This window comes from Coenobita brevimanus, chromosome 16, assembly GCF_032717465.1.
Source record: "Coenobita brevimanus isolate Jiangsu-jjx chromosome 16, ASM3271746v2, whole genome shotgun sequence".
NCBI classification, from domain to species: Eukaryota; Metazoa; Arthropoda; class Malacostraca; order Decapoda; family Coenobitidae; genus Coenobita; species Coenobita brevimanus.
The window spans coordinates 3,312,825-3,328,538 of NC_136969.1; the positions used below are offsets into that span (position 1 = coordinate 3,312,825).

General features: G+C 41.4%; 1 protein-coding gene across 1 annotated transcript; it reads right to left on the bottom strand.

Moving 5' to 3' along the window:
- Positions 1-8,549: 8,549 nt before the first annotated feature.
- LOC145390903 (uncharacterized) lies at positions 8,550-9,995 on the bottom strand. The gene has a single exon (XM_080265639.1). The coding sequence runs from the start codon at positions 9,993-9,995 to the stop codon at positions 8,550-8,552; it is 1,446 nt and encodes a 481-aa protein (XP_080121765.1).
- Between the last annotated feature and the right edge of the window lie 5,719 nt (positions 9,996-15,714).

Below are 15,714 nucleotides of genomic sequence, written 5' to 3' on the forward strand. Positions count from 1 at the left end.
TTATAGTAGAGTAAGTCGTTCTCTCTGTTATACTTTGCGGGATTTTCAGCTCTTTGTCCCCATGGCTTCATTTGCGCGTCCTTCTTACAAGTTGTATCAGGCTCTGCTGGCCCCTATATAATGAGCTCAATCTCTGCATCATTGCCACTTAGATCTGCTCCTCATTTTGTTCACATCTCTGTCCTCCCCTGTACAGATATTATTATTGTGAGTGCTCAAGAAATCTCCAACCATCTAGCAGCTGTGTGTAATTTGAGTATAACTGTTGTTGCATTTTTTCTTGTACTGTATAGCATAAGTTTAATTTGTAGGCCTAGTGAAGTTTTTGTAATTCGTGTGGGGTTCTTTATGTCAGTCATTTTTGATAATAGTTTGTATCTGTAATTATTTATCTGGCATTCACTGAGTATTATCTGGTATCTCATTTTATCAGGGCTGACTTAGATAAATGTATTCTTGCTAATTTCGTGTTAATAGAGGCTATTGCAGTTAACCATATATTTAACCTGTTTATTTGCCATTACATTATCCTTATGAGTCCTGAATGTTTTGTTGTTAGTTTGAGCATTAAACTTTAACTTGTAATTTTACCTAACTCTTTTGTTTTGAACCTGGAACTTTACGGGACAGTGGTGACTCTTCGTGTTCTCACTTAAAGTGTACGTTATCTTTCTCTGTTCCGTAACATAAATTTGGCGACCTCATATCAGGATATTCAGGATATTATCATAAGGATATTGTTTGTTATTTTGTGACTGTGAATTATTCATGATGTCTTCTATTACTACGCTTGATGAAGCCAAAGATTTTTTGTCAAATGTGCAAACAGTGTGTGATATAGAAAACAGAACAAAGAATGAACTTAAGATTGTTGCTCAACAATTGGGATTTGTTGTTCGCTCTCATCAGTCTAAAGATCAAATTGTTGCCATGATTAATGAAAGCTTGTTTAATGTAACTCCTCCAAATGAGCAAACGCAGATTGAATTAGCTAAGTTACAGCTAGCCCTGCAGGAGTCCCGTGCTAGGGAGGCTGAAGCACAAGTTGAAATTGCTAGGATTCAGGCAGACCATGAGTATCGCATGAAACAAGGTGGAACTGGATCATCTAGCTCTGATGATTTTGATGTGGCTAAAAATGTTAAACTTGTCCCTCCTTTTAATGAATCTGATTTAACAAAGTATTTTCAGTTGTTTGAGAGGGTAGCTACAGGTTTTAATTGGCCTAAGGAGTATTGGCCAGTACTCCTTCAAACTGTTCTCACCGGTAAAGCTCAAGTCAAACTGTTCTCACCGGTAAAGCTCAAGTAACTTATGCATCTTTGCCTCAGGATCAATCTGATAATTATGATGTAGTTAAGAGCTTGATTCTTAAGGCCTATGAGCTTGTTCCTGAAGCTTATAGAGTAAAATTTAGGACAACTTACAAGCAAGATAAGCAATCCCATGTTGAGTATGCAAAAATCAAAGAAGATTTGTTGGAGCAGTGGTTAAATTCTAAGAATGTGGATTCTGATTTTGGTAAATTTAAGCAGATGATTTTGCTGGAGGATTTCAAAAGGTGTATTAGTAAAGATGTAAGCCTATATCTTGATGAGAAAAGAATAGATAATTTGTCTGATGCTGCAGTTTTAGCTGATGAGTATGTTCTCACTCACAAGAGATATTCTAGAGAAAAAGGGAAAGCTGAGAGTAAGTACGTTGCCTCTACTCAGAGTACAGGTAACAGGAAAGAGAATAAAGATGATGTTTCTCAGGAAGTAAATACCAGCTTCACCTCTAGATTTCAGAAAAGTAAATGTACTTATTGTAGTAAGCTTGGTCATACTACGGAGAGATGTTTCAGGAGACAGCGTGATGTGAACAAAAAGGAGTCTTTAAATATTCAGTCAATTGGTCTAGTGTCCACTCTTGAGAGTTCCCAGAATTCTTTAACTGAGTTAACTGAACCTGCTTTGAGGGGTAACTTAAATTCTCATGATGGAGCTCCTCTTTTGAGCAGTAACGTGGGTGACACTCTCAAGAGTTCATGTGCTAATTTCCTGTCTGATGGTTTTGTCAGTCCTCTGGACAGTAATGACAGGAAATCAGTTCAAATATATCGTGACACAGGTGCTTGCCAATCCCTTATGCTGACCAGTGTTCTAGGCTCTAATGTTAATTCCTCTGATGAAACTGTAATCTTACAAGGTGTAGGAAATAATTACTTCTCTGTCCCTCTGTGCAGAGTGAATTTAGAGTCTGGTTTTGTTAATGGTTCCGTTATGGTTGGGTTGGTTGAGACACTCCCAATGTCAGGTGTAACTTTCTTACTTGGAAATGATATTGGTGGAAGTCAAGTGTGTCCAGCTCCTCAGTTGTCTAGTGAGCCAGTGGCTGCGTCCCAGGATTGTGATGTCCCTGATGTGTTCCCTGCATGTGCTGTCACTAGGGCTAAGTCTAAAGTTACTGGTGATTTAGAGGATAATGATGATGATGATGTTATCCTAGCTGACACTTTTCTTGCTAATTTGGACCACTCACCAGATGAGGCAGTACCCCGTAGTGTTGATAATTTTTCTCGTCAAGAGTTGGTTGAGTTGCAGGTTGCTGACCCTGAGTTGAAAGGTCTAGCTAACTTTGCTTACAGTGAAGAAGAGTCAGCCGGTGCTTCTACTTGTTATTATGTAAAGTCAGGAGTACTTATGAGGAAGTGGAGACCCCCAACAGCATCAGCCGACTGTGAATGGGAGGTTGTACATCAAGTTGTCATCCCTCGTGTTTGTAGGCAGGATATCATTAGAGTGGCTCATGATACCAGTTTGGCAGGACACCTTGGAGTGAGGAAGACTGTGGCACGCATTTTGAAACACTTCTACTGGCCAGGTATCTTCAGGGATGTTTCCTGGTATTGTAAGTCTTGTCACACCTGTCAAGTTGTGGGGAAGTGTAATCAGACCGAAAAGGTTGCACCTCTAGTTCCCATTCCTCCTTTTGAGGCGCCATTCACCCGTGTGTTGGTGGATATTGTGGGCCCTCTTCCTAAGACTTCTTCAGGATTTTCTTATGTGTTGACCATGATTGATATGGCTACTCGTTATCCTGAAGCCATTCCACTTAGAAATATCTCAGCAAAGAACGTGGTTAAGGAAATGCTAGGGTTCTTCACAAAGTTTGGTCTGCCCAAGGAGGTACAGTCAGACCGGGGAAGTAATTTCATGTCAAACGTTTTCAAACAGTCTCTGAAAGAGTTGGGCATCACCCAGTTCACGTCTTCAGCTTTCCATCCCCAGACCCAAGGAGCGTTGGAGAGATATCATCAAACACTCAAATCTATGCTCAAGAAATACTGTTTGGAACATCAGAAAGACTGGGATAAAGGTCTTCCATTCGTTGTTTGCCGCAAGAGAATCTCCAAATGAATCACTGGGCTTCTCACCTTTTGAACTACTGTTTGGCCATGAAGTAAGAGGACCCCTTAAGTTACTCAAGGAATGCTGGCTGTCGGAGGAAGATGACGTCAACCTGCTGGAGTATGTGATGAAGTTCAAAGAACGGCTGTCCACTGCTTTACAGCTGGCGAGAGAGAATTTAGGAGCTGCTCAGGAGAAGATGAAGACTTGGTATGATAAGAAGTCCAGGTTACGCCACTTTCAGCCAGGAGATCAGGTTTTGATTCTGCTACCAGTTCATGGGCAACCTCTTCAAGCCAAGTTTAGTGGTCCTTATTTCGTGGAGAAGAAACTCAGTGATGTCAACTATGTCATCGCCACACCAGATCGTAGAAAGAGCAAGCAACTATGTCACATCAACATGCTAAAGTTATATCACAGGCGGGACGAAAATAATCCAGTCTGCACTGTAGCTGTTCCACCCGAGTCTGCAAGTGAAGCTCTCCCATGCAGTATGAGCCTGAGTGATAGTTTGGGGAAGAATCCTGATATCATGAATGATCTCCAGACTAAGCTTTCATCTACCTCCCAAGGAAAGGCAGGAGTTTTCTGCATTACTGCAGGAGTACCCGCAAGTGTTCCGTGCCACTCCAGGAAGAACCACTGTGTTGATGCATGATGTCGATGTTGGAGACGCAAAGCCAATCAAATTGCCTCCTTACCGTGTGAACCCAGTGAAAGTTCCTCTCATCCAGAAGGAGCTTGGCTACCTGTTGGACCACAAGATGATTGAGCCCTGTCAGAGCGAGTGGAGTTCTCCTGTCACTCTGGTCCCTAAGCCAGGTGGGTCACAGCGGCTTTGCATTGACTACAGACGTGTTAATCAGATAACCAAAACAGACACTTACCCTCTCCCTCGTGTGGAAGATTGCATAGACAAGATCGGAAAGGCTAGGTACATAAGTAAGTTTGATTTGTTAAAGGGATACTGGCAAGTACCTATGACTGAACGTGCTAGGGAGATCTCATGTTTTGTAACATTAGGAAAGACATTTGCATGTTCTGTAATGCCATGTACAGATTGTTTTAGAGTAATAAGAAATTTCCTTTGTAAATTTCTTTTTTCTTTGTGGGGAGGTGTTACATAGCCTATGATTTCATCATCCTTTGTGTAATTTTAACGCACAGTATGCTGCATGTTTGATCACGAGCGTGTTCTGCCTCAGTCCCCCCCTTCTACCGTTATAGTAGAGTAAGTCGTTCTCTCTGTTATACTTTGCGGGATTTTCAGCTCTTTGTCCCCATGGCTTCATTTGCGCGTCCTTCTTACAAGTTGTATCAGGCTCTGCTGGCCCCTATATAATGAGCTCAATCTCTGCATCATTGCCACTTAGATCTGCTCCTCATTTTGTTCACATCTCTGTCCTCCCCTGTACAGATATTATTATTGTGAGTGCTCAAGAAATCTCCAACCATCTATCAGCTGTGTGTAATTTGAGTGTAACTGTTATTGCATTTTTTCTTGTACTGTATAGCATAAGTTTAATTTGTAGGCCTAGTGAAGTTTTTGTAATTCGTGTGGGGTTCTTTATGTCAGTCATTTTTGATAATAGTTTGTATCTGTAATTATTTATCTGGCATTCACTGAGTATTATCTGGTATCTCATTTTATCAGGGCTGACTTAGATAAATTTATTCTTGCTAATTTCGTGTTAATAGAGGCTATTGCAGTTAATCATATATTTAACCTGTTTATTTGCCATTACATTATCCTTATGAGTCCTGAATGTTTTGTTGTTAGTTTGAGCATTAAACTTTAACTTGTAATTTTACCTAACTCTTTTGTTTTGAACCTGGAACTTTACGGGACAGTGGTGACTCTTCGTGTTCTCACTTAAAGTGTACGTTATCTTTCTCTGTTCCGTAACAATATAAATAGATCAGGTTTGTAAATCACAACCACAGTACACTTTATTTATAAGAAATTTTTATTTACATTAATAACACAAGCGGGAGCGTGGGCTAAACAGTCGTTTTCTATGTACAGAAAAGATGAACACAATGAGGGGGAACTGATATGTAGAATTCATCATAAGTCGCATAAGCATTAAATACTAATGGATGTTATACAGTGCTGTGGTACCGTACAATCACGGGCAAAAATACTGGCACACTTTTTACTCGAACACTTGGCGATTTGAGAGCTTTAGGCTACAAGGATGTTGAAAATATCGACATAGATAGATTTCGTAATATCAGCGTAAATTGCCTTTTAAAGAGAGATATATCGTGTGAAAATAGTTTTGACATAATTACCATGTACTTGCTGAACAGTGCTATGCTGAAATATAGTCGTTTAAAAAAAAAATGATAATAAGCAATATCTGAAACACTGTGAAAAATGGACGGTCTTTGATACTGGACTTTGAGGCAAAATCGAGGAGTAACATTGTCCTCCAAATACTTCATATTATGCTTGGGTTATTTTCACAGCATATTTTTCTAATATAAACGTAGTTTGTGCTAATAATACGAAAATTATCATTGTCGATATTTTTAACTGCCTTGTAACCCAGAACTCACTTGTGGTCAATTAAGGAACTCATATGAAGTGTTCTGAAAAGCTTGTGGGTTCTGGAGATGGATCACATTCCTGGGTTCAGATTTCATTGTTCACTCTCTCGTTATTTATCCTTTGGAAGTGGAACGATATTTTTGACAGTGGCTATACAAATAGAGTCTTCCGTTGTCATCATCATAATTCTCACCATTCCATTACTCTGAACTTCATTAAAGGTCCTAAAGGTACTACAAACTCGTATATAAATCAGAGCATGTGCCTCTCTCAGTCATACAGATGCACATGTATACCGTACGTGTTCCTTTCTGTCAATTATACACAGGCATTATACATTTTATGGTTTTGTACATGTTTAGGCTTCCAAAATTTTCGCCACTTCCACCTTCACAGAGACTTCACTGGAGATTCAAAACATATATGCCTATCCATGTCAAAATACAACACTTATATGCCTAGCCTTGTCAAAATACAACACAAATATATTTGGCCATGTCAAAATACAACACATATATGCTTAGCCATGTCAAAATACAACACATGTATGCACAGCCGTGTCAATTAACAACACATATATGCCTAGCCATGTCAAAATACAACACTTATATGCCTAGGCGTGTCAAAATACAACACAAATATATTTGGCCATGTCAAAATACAACGCATATATGCCTAGCCATGTCAAAATGCAACGCATATATGCATATTCATGTCAAAATACAACACATATATGCATATTCATGTCAAGATACAACAAATATACCTAGCCATGTCGAAATACAACACATACATGCCTATTCATGTCAAAACAACGCATATATGCCTAGCCATGTCAAAATACAACACATATATGCTTCGCCATGTCAAAATACAACACATATATGCCTAGCCATGTCAAAATAAAATGTGTATATGTCTTTCCATGTCAACTGCTGTCAGCCATACGCGTATACACTCAGTAAATTGTACAAACCTTTTTCCATCACAAAAAAACATCACTCCAACACTCAGTACTTACACAAAGACCCAATAGGCAGTACAAACGAGTGTATAAAAATCGAATTATGACTGTTTTCTGTCATACAATCATTCATATAAACAAGCCATAGACCAAGGCGGTGCTAGTATAATTTTTTTCATATCATCATCACCATCATCATTATCATTATCATTCCTACAACAGACCCGCATCATAGACCTCACAAACGCGTGTATTTCATCAGTGGAATCCTGCCCGTTATTCTGTCATGCATACTCATACACACAATACATTTCCTCTGAAGGCTTGTTATCTTGTGGACTTCTGAGGCCGCCAAGCACGTATTTCTTAACTTATATATATTTTCTTCATTATGGCACGTTAATATTATCTTATACTCTATATGGCACGCTCATGTTCTCTTATAGTGTTCGTGAAAAAATATATCGATGCGTAAAGAGGTATAGGAATCATGGTGTTACATGCAGAGTAAAAGATGGTCCGTTTAAACGTTCCTTTTTCACTCCTCTAGGCAATTTCTTGTGTTGTTTGGACGGCTTTCAAGGTTGTTAGTGTCAACCCTCCATCTACTCTTGGGGCGGTATTCTCGTACGGTTAGAAAGCTTACTGACGCAAATTTACCGATTTATTTCTGATTCTGCTCCGTTACTGTATTTTTGTGTTTTATTCATGCAGTCTGTGTCGATATTGAAAAGACATAAGCAAACCAGGGTATATTAATGAGTAGTTTGAAAAATAATTAATTAACAAAGAGGTGCTAGAGAGCCTCCTTACCGGACGAGAATACAGGCCTTAGTCTCACCTACGCCCAGACCAGCACACTAAGCCATCCCCACAGCAGAGAAGATATATCAGGTGAGCTTCAAGTGGACTGGTATTTACGGACGACCCTTTACCTCACCCGAGAAGTGCCAGGCAGTCTCTCGAGGCCACAAGAATACAAACATTATTCTGTTCTAGGCCAACACAAGCGGAAGTAAGAGAGTCCGGGATCGTGGTTCACAAAATTACTTATGATAATTTACCCCTTGCACCTACGATTCGTTTCTCCAGGATGAAAAACGGACGTGAAGAGATTGGTTCCTTCCCGTCCATCCTATAAATACAATGGATTTCCAACCAAAGGGAAATTATCATAACTGAGATTTGGCATTACAGGAAAAACTGAAGATATGGGGAGGTTCTTTTGTTATTATTCTCTGTCCTTCCTCCAAAAACAAGTCTTCGTTACGACAGAGAACTGATCGCTGGTCTCTTCGTGAATTCGAGCCCCTGCAGCATATAGAACGAACTGCTACCGTCGTCAGTATCCGTGTATCTGATGTGCCAGCGTCATCAGTATCCGCGTATATGAAGTGCCAGCAGTCACCAATATCTGCGTATATGAAGTGCATGCAGTCATCAGTAACTGCATTCAGTCATTAGTATCTGTGCAAATGAAGTTTGCAGTGGAATGCCCAGGGAAGAGGTTGAGTGTGTCATCCTCTTCAGCATATATGAAGTGCTAGCAGTCAGTATTAGCGTATATGAAGTGCCAGCAGTCACCAATATCCACGTATATGAAGTGCCAGCAGTCGTCAGTAACTGCATATATGAAGTGCTAGCAGTCATTAGTATCCGTGTAAATGAAGTTTGCAGTGGAATGTCCAAGGAAGAGGTTAAATGTGTCATCCTCTTCAGCAAAGGCTGAGGCAAGATGGTCGAGTTCCTCCTTGAAAGGCTCATCCCCCAGCAGGCTTTCTAGTTCCACAGCCGTCGTTAGAACGCTGTCACAATCTGACACCGACCCATACACAGAAAAGTCACTGGAGGCCATTGAAAAGACTGGAGAACTGTCACCGACAGGAACTGAAGTGGGTATTGTGGAGGTGGCACCAGAGAAGGGACTGGGGGGCGCCGACCCCTCGCTCAGGAAGGCAGAGTCACAGCACGAGGAATCATCAAAATGTCGAATACTTCTTGGGAACTCCAACAACTCTTCAGTCCTCACCAGGGGGATGTCCAGGTCCTGTAGGATGTTTGTAGTGTGAATCACGTCGATGGGAGAGCTTTGAGGGAGGGATGTGCAGGGTGTGGTTTGAATTTGACGTGGCGTGAATGGTGTGGCACCCATCAGAGGCTCGGGTACACTGTGACCTGGGATGGAAGGTGGGCCACAGGGGGTGAGGGCCAGGAGGGGCTGGTGGTGCTGTGGTGTTGTGTTTGAGGACAGAGAATTGGACTCCAGGCGGGGTAGCTTGGACTCCCGGGGCCCCAGGTAGCTGTTCTCCATCCTTGGCCGCTTCACTGTCATGGACATCATCAGCGGCTCGTTGTCTGCATGTCTGCCAAGTCTGTGTGGTGGAGTCTGTAAAGCGACGTTTTTGAGGGTGATGTAGGCCCCATTACTTGTGGCTATGCTTGCTGTCTTGCACACTTTCCTCTTGCTTTTGGACTTGCTGGGTCGTTTGGTAGTCATCACCAGCTTCCCACCTAATGTGTTTTTATTTTTCATATAGTTCACTTTTGTGACGGAGGTAGAGGGACACTTTGTCTGCTTAACGACCTTGTTAGGTGCCTTGATATTTGCTTTACACTTACTGCTTTTACTTGCACTACTGACCTGCTCTTTGTTAGTTCTTATGACATGTCTGACACAGTGTTCTGGTTTGAGTATGTGTGCATTCTCCAGGCACCAAAGTTCCCTCACGTCCTCTGTATCCATGGCTCCAAAGTTGCAGTCATTGTTCAGCACTCTAGCGAGAGCGTTTATATAATCAACAGCCAGCCTCAGCACCGTGATCTTCGTCAGCTTCTCCGCGTCAGCCTCAGCGAGGTCCGGAATGGCTCTCTGCAGCGTGATGAAAGCATCGTTAATCTCCTTCATTCTGTTTCTCTCTCGGGCGTTGGCTGTCTTGCGCCGGTATTTGCTCAAAGGAGGAGGCTTCTGCTTCTCCTTGGGCTCTCTGCAGTGAGCTTTGGCTCTGTTTTTTTCCGACTCTATTCTCCTTATGATCGATTTAGTCCTCAAGGCGTATTTGCCCCCGTTCTTAGCGTCCATATTCATCTCAACGTGAATTTTTCCTGTTCAGAACAACACAGTATGGCGTCACACTGTAAGCAGAGAACCCACGGCCTACACTATTTTTCCTAGATCTCTAAAATAATGAGTAAAAAAACACACACACACACACACTTTCCGGGTGTGATCTGTTGCCTTCCCGGTGGCTACACACGAGAGCACAGAGAGAGCGAGTGTGAGAGAGGGAGGAGGGAGCAGCGTGGGCTCTCGACCAAGTGGAGATGTTTGCTCTCGGTTGTTTGTCTAAGCCACAGGCTCGGCCATCCCTCTCACCTCTTCCTTCTTCACCTCCTCCTCTGCCTCCTCCTCTTGTACCCCTCGGGAACAAACTTTTAGCCCTGAGCACTGACAAATTGCCGCCAAGATATATATATGTTCCTCACGTGTTTGTTTTTATTTATTTATATTTTGTAGGGTGTAAGATTACCAGGTCGTTCTCAGGTAATCACACTTAAGAGTACTATTTTTCTTTTTTCACGCTTTTCTCTGTATTTCTTCACAGTTTTACAATGTGTTTCACATTTTCTTCGTGGACTACACTTACACTTGGAAGTCCATAGGTCTCGCTAATGTATGTGCCAAGGGTGATTTACATAGAGGTTCCAAGAGTGTCCATTTAGAGATAATTTAAGAAAGCACAATGAATTTTAGCTGGCGCTTTACCCTTGCCTTACACAAAATAGTTTTTCTACACACACGGAACCAGGAAATGTACAGTGAAATTACCTTAACAGCCTGGGGCCTCGAGGTGTGCATGTGTGTGCTGGTTTTGTGCCTTGTTATGGATCTATAGATTTGTTTTTAAAGTGGATGTGTAGATACAACTATGGGCAATGGACTCGTTTTTGTGGCTGAAGGTGTTTGTATATTTCCCAGGTGTGTGCTGGAAGGGATTTATGGATTTCTGTTAAAAATGTAGACGTGAATTTGTGTTGAAAGTGTTTTGTTTTTTTCCTTATATATTCTACACTGGACCTGTGCTGGAAATTATATGGCAAGGGTTTGTGTGTATGCTGCTACTTTCTCAAAATAGATATATATATTAGTGTTAAACACTGAAATTTTGGATTACTTTTCCAGTAGTTCTTGGTTTGAGGCTGTATGTGTGAGAATGTGTTCTTTTTTTTGTAGTGAATTCTTGGATTGCTGGTAGAAGTGATTTTTAAATCAAAGAATTTATGTTCCTTAGAAATGGGTTTATTAAAGTGGATTTTTTAAATAGTTAATACCTGGATTGCTGGTGGCAGTGGATTTTAAGTCAAAAGATGTGTATAGAAATGGGTTTATTAAAGTGGATTTATGCGTTTATGTAGGAGGTCGTTCTATGCTGAAAGTTGTATGTGAGGTTTTAAAGTAAGGGAAGTTATGTTTTTGTGCTGGAAGTGGTTTTATTTCACAATGGAGGCGTGGATTTCTGTTGAGAGTGACTTTATCTCTGTGGCTGAGAGAGAGAGAGAGAGAGAGAGAGAGAGAGAGAGAGAGAGAGAGAGAGAGAGAGAGAGAGAGAGAGAGAGAGAGAGGGTTTGTGTGGGTGTGTGCTTACGGGGTGACTGTGTGTCGTGTTGTGAGGTTAGGTTAGATTAGTTAAGGTTGGGTTAGGTCAGGTTAAAGGTGTTGGAGATTATTTTATTTCACAATGGGGTATATGATTACAGCTGTAGATGGAATTATGTCTGTGGTTAAGAGTTGGTGTGTGGCCATTCTGGGTGACTCAGTGTAGGGTTGTTAGTTGTTAGATTAGGTTAGGTTAGGTTAGATTAGGTAAAGGTGTTGGAAGTTGAGATTGGATGGATATATTTTGAGGGTGAAGAGGAAGAAATGGATGGTGTGTGCGTGTGTGTGTGGGCCTGCTTGGTGGCTGGGTGTAGTGGGTGGCTGGGTGTAGTGGGTGGCTGGGTGTAGTGGGTGGCTGGGTGTAGTGGGTGGCTGGGTGTAGTGGGTGGCTGGGTGTACCGGGTGGCTGGGTGTAGTGTTCCCCGGTGTCCGTGTTCAACTCCTTAGGCTTCTGTTAGGGCCTCTGAGACGTGGGTGTTTAGCACGTAGGAGCAGTTACGCTAATACCATGTTATGGGCCTAGCCAACCTGTAACAAGACCCCCCTACACTTGAGATACTCCTCCTGAAATATCATGTAATGACACTCTTTAGGCATCCATTTATTCCCTCTCTTTAACCCCTGGAGATGGAGCGATTACAAGCCTCCTCTTCACATGTACCTCCTTTCTCGTTGGCATGTATTGAATGGGTGTGTTTACGAACTCTCAAAAGTACATGACATTAGGATATTCTAAGCACAATAAATCTATAAATAACTATCTTATAGCTGCTTAAAAATATGTTACATAAACTCTAATACAGTACACCAGTATATCTTAAAGTACGTGATGAATTAGTGTTCTTAGTCACTTGAAGTTACCAAACAGCAGTATATCCATAGCAAAGTACATGAAATTACCCTAAAAAGTACAGTCTAACACAGTACACAAACGTAACCTTAAATAATCAGTCTTAAAAGGTAGTTACCTAAAGCCTGTTACCATAATATGACTTATATCCACGTGTCCCACCACACTTATGTCACTTAACTAAGCCTCATTCTCTTCCTCCGTATCCCCGTGAAATCCGATTATGACGGAGCCCCACTGATCACAATCTTCACGCTCCTTCCTCGTCAACCCTGCTTCTTCCCCAGGGTGTTGTTTTTCTCAGGATGTACGAGGGTGGTGGTAACAGGGGTGAGCGGGGTAGGATGAAGGACTTATCGGGGCTTATCAGTGGCTGGGTGGCGACTCGGTTGGGATAAAGGAGACACCCCGCCAGGCCACGATAAAGCCTGCTGTGGGTTGGGGATGAGAGAGAGAGAGAGAGAGAGAGAGAGAGAGAGAGAGAGAGAGAGAGGCGGTGATGAGAGAGGAAGTGGAGATGGAGAGTTTGTAGCAAGCCTCTAATCCTGTCTATTTGTGGTAAGATATAGATCACCAGGTGCAAGGATTATGGCATGAAGTATTTGGGATTTCTCAGGTTTGTATAACTAGTCCTTTGATGGAGGAGGACGTGGATGCTTCTGTTGCTGGTGATGGAGGTGCAGATTTTGTGATGTCTCCTTAGGTGTCTTGTGCTACGAACGAATTGAGGAGACGAAGGGCATGGGATGTGGTTGCAGGTCCATTCCTTTCCCTTCCCTTCCCTTTCCTTTCCTTTCCTTTCAGTTACACGGGAATACGATTTCTATAAACTTTGTATTTTTCACTGTTATTCACTGTTGATTGTTCAGTGTTTAGTTGCTGTATGACTCAGGGTGAAGGGACGAACAGAGAATCTAGTTCTGTGTTATCAGTGGATTATTTTTGCTTGAGTAAAACTTTTATGTTAGCACTCAGTCTAGTTTGCTAGTGATGTGTCTAGTACCTATATGACTTAGGACAAGAGCACGTAAATGCCTAGTAGCTGTATAACATGGGAAGGCACGTAAATGTCTAGCAGCTGTATGAGAAGGCACGTAAATGTTTAGTAGCTCTATGAGAAAGCACGTGAATGTTTAGCAGCCGTATGAGAAGGCACGTAAAAGTCCAGCGTCTGTATGAAATGAGAAGGCATGTAAATATCTAGAAGTATGACTTAGATTAACGACACGAAGAGAGATTTCCAAACACAGCTCAAGCCCAAGATTGTTTAGGAATACATGGTCCTGTGAGGCTGGTCTGGGCGCAATGGGGGGGCGTGCAAAAGGGGTGGAGGCGGAGAATTAGTAGGGTGTGGACAAGGCTACACCACCCAGGAGCCCCGCTGTGAAGGTGCTGCCACTCCACGCGCTGATGACCCTTCCTTACACAGTCACACGGATCCTTACCACCTCCACCAACAACAGTACTCAAGAGCGTTTTTCCACTCGTATGGATCTCGTGCTGTTTCTTATTTTAGTCATCAAGCATCTCTGTTCTTATTTTGCTTTGGATTTTACGTATTTACTACTTCTCTCTCGGATGTTCTATATTTTAAGAGTTGGTTTTTGTTTTAGCTCACTCGTATTTCTGTTCTCGTATCACTTATTTTTGCTGGTTTCTGTTCGTGCTTCAGTCAACACACTCCCACTCTCATTTCTTTGTCGCTGTCACTTATTTTGATTGTATCCTCTTGTTATGAAATCTAGATCTTTTTTATTTTTGTACATTTTATGATTAGTGTTTATCTTGCCTGTCACTTATTGCTGTTAGAATATACTGTCCTTATAAATGAAATTATTCGCTTTCTCTTTTTTACCTCCTTTTCAGTCTCAATTCTACTGAATTTTAAGATAATACTATTTAGTGATAGCGATTTCAAGCTTGTTGCTGTTGTCTTTAAAGCTAATATGTTCTGAGGAACTTGATTTGGTATTTATGCAACTTGATTCAGTTGTCTTTAAAGCTACTGTATACAATTCTGTGAGATGTAGGGTGACTAATTTTCAGTTCAGTTTGTTGTCTTTGAAGCTAAATCACTGTGAACCGTAGAATAGTCGTAAATTATAGTTTGGGGACGGGTAGTTAAGAAGCTGTTTCCAACTTGGTACCCTTGTCTTTAAAGCAATATATTTTTCACATTAGTTTTGTTCTGAGTTCTTAAATCTTGTTGGACGTGAACCTGTAACAGTATTTAGGTCGATCCTGTTGTCTGTAAAGTTATAAACGTTTTTCAGGAAGATTTTGTTGTCTTAAAGCTGTGTGTATTCCAGTGACCCTGTCTTCCTTAAAGCTAATATATTTTCCAGCTTGATCCTCTTCTCTCAAAAGGTATTCGATTCTGTTAGACGCGGACAGGTAGCGCCCTCTCCATCACAGATTAGGAGTGGGGTAGTTGGGGTGAAGAAAGGAGGGAGACGGAGGGAGAGAAGAGGAGGTAGGAGGGTAGGGAGGTTGAGGAAGGGGATAAGAGAGGGGAGGGGGCTGAGGAAGGGGATAGAAGGAGGGTAAAGGGCTGTGGTCGTGCCTGAATCTGCTCGTGAAATTGATTGTAATGGTCTCCCCCGCACCACAACAACGACGCACTGCAAGACCTTGAGAGAGAGAGAGAGAGAGAGAGAGAGAGAGAGAGAGAGAGAGAGAGAGAGTAGTGGAACCTGATCTGTTGTTCACCTGATAAAGCAGTTAATAATCAAAACGAAGTACAATATTAAGCACACCAATGAATTACTGGCTACTACATTCACGTATCATTTCTAGCTCAACAGATAAAGAATTCAGTTATCAGATCGAGTGGGACGCTAACTCATTTATCACTCAATTTTCACTCATTATCACTCACTTTTCGCTCATTTGTCACTCTTATCACTCATTTATCACTCGCTTCTTCTTCACTCGATAATGCACTCACTCTTTAGGTAAACTAGAATATTAGATGGGTTTAGAGTTCTTTTAATAATGCATTCCGTTATCTCCTCATTTATCGTTTACTGAATATATCTTTTAATTATGAGAATGCAGTATGTGTAGAGCGAGACAACATCCACTTGTCCTTGTAAAAGATCATTCATTTAGTCATCAGTTTAAGTGGATTTTTAAACTATTGTAGGATTTTGTTTGTAAGGTATGTGTAGAGAAAGAAACTGGCCACTCTTGGTTCACTTGGTAATGCACGTACTGTAGTTATCAGTCAAGTGGATCATTAAAAGTACACTTTCTTTTTTTTTAGTTCAGAATATTTGAGTAGAATTAGACTCACTTATC

Bases quoted from the DNA above. Each gene is read 5' to 3' on its own strand.
- LOC145390903 (XM_080265639.1), bottom strand. From the start codon at position 9,995: ATGAATATGGACGCTAAGAACGGGGGCAAATACGCCTTGAGGACTAAA.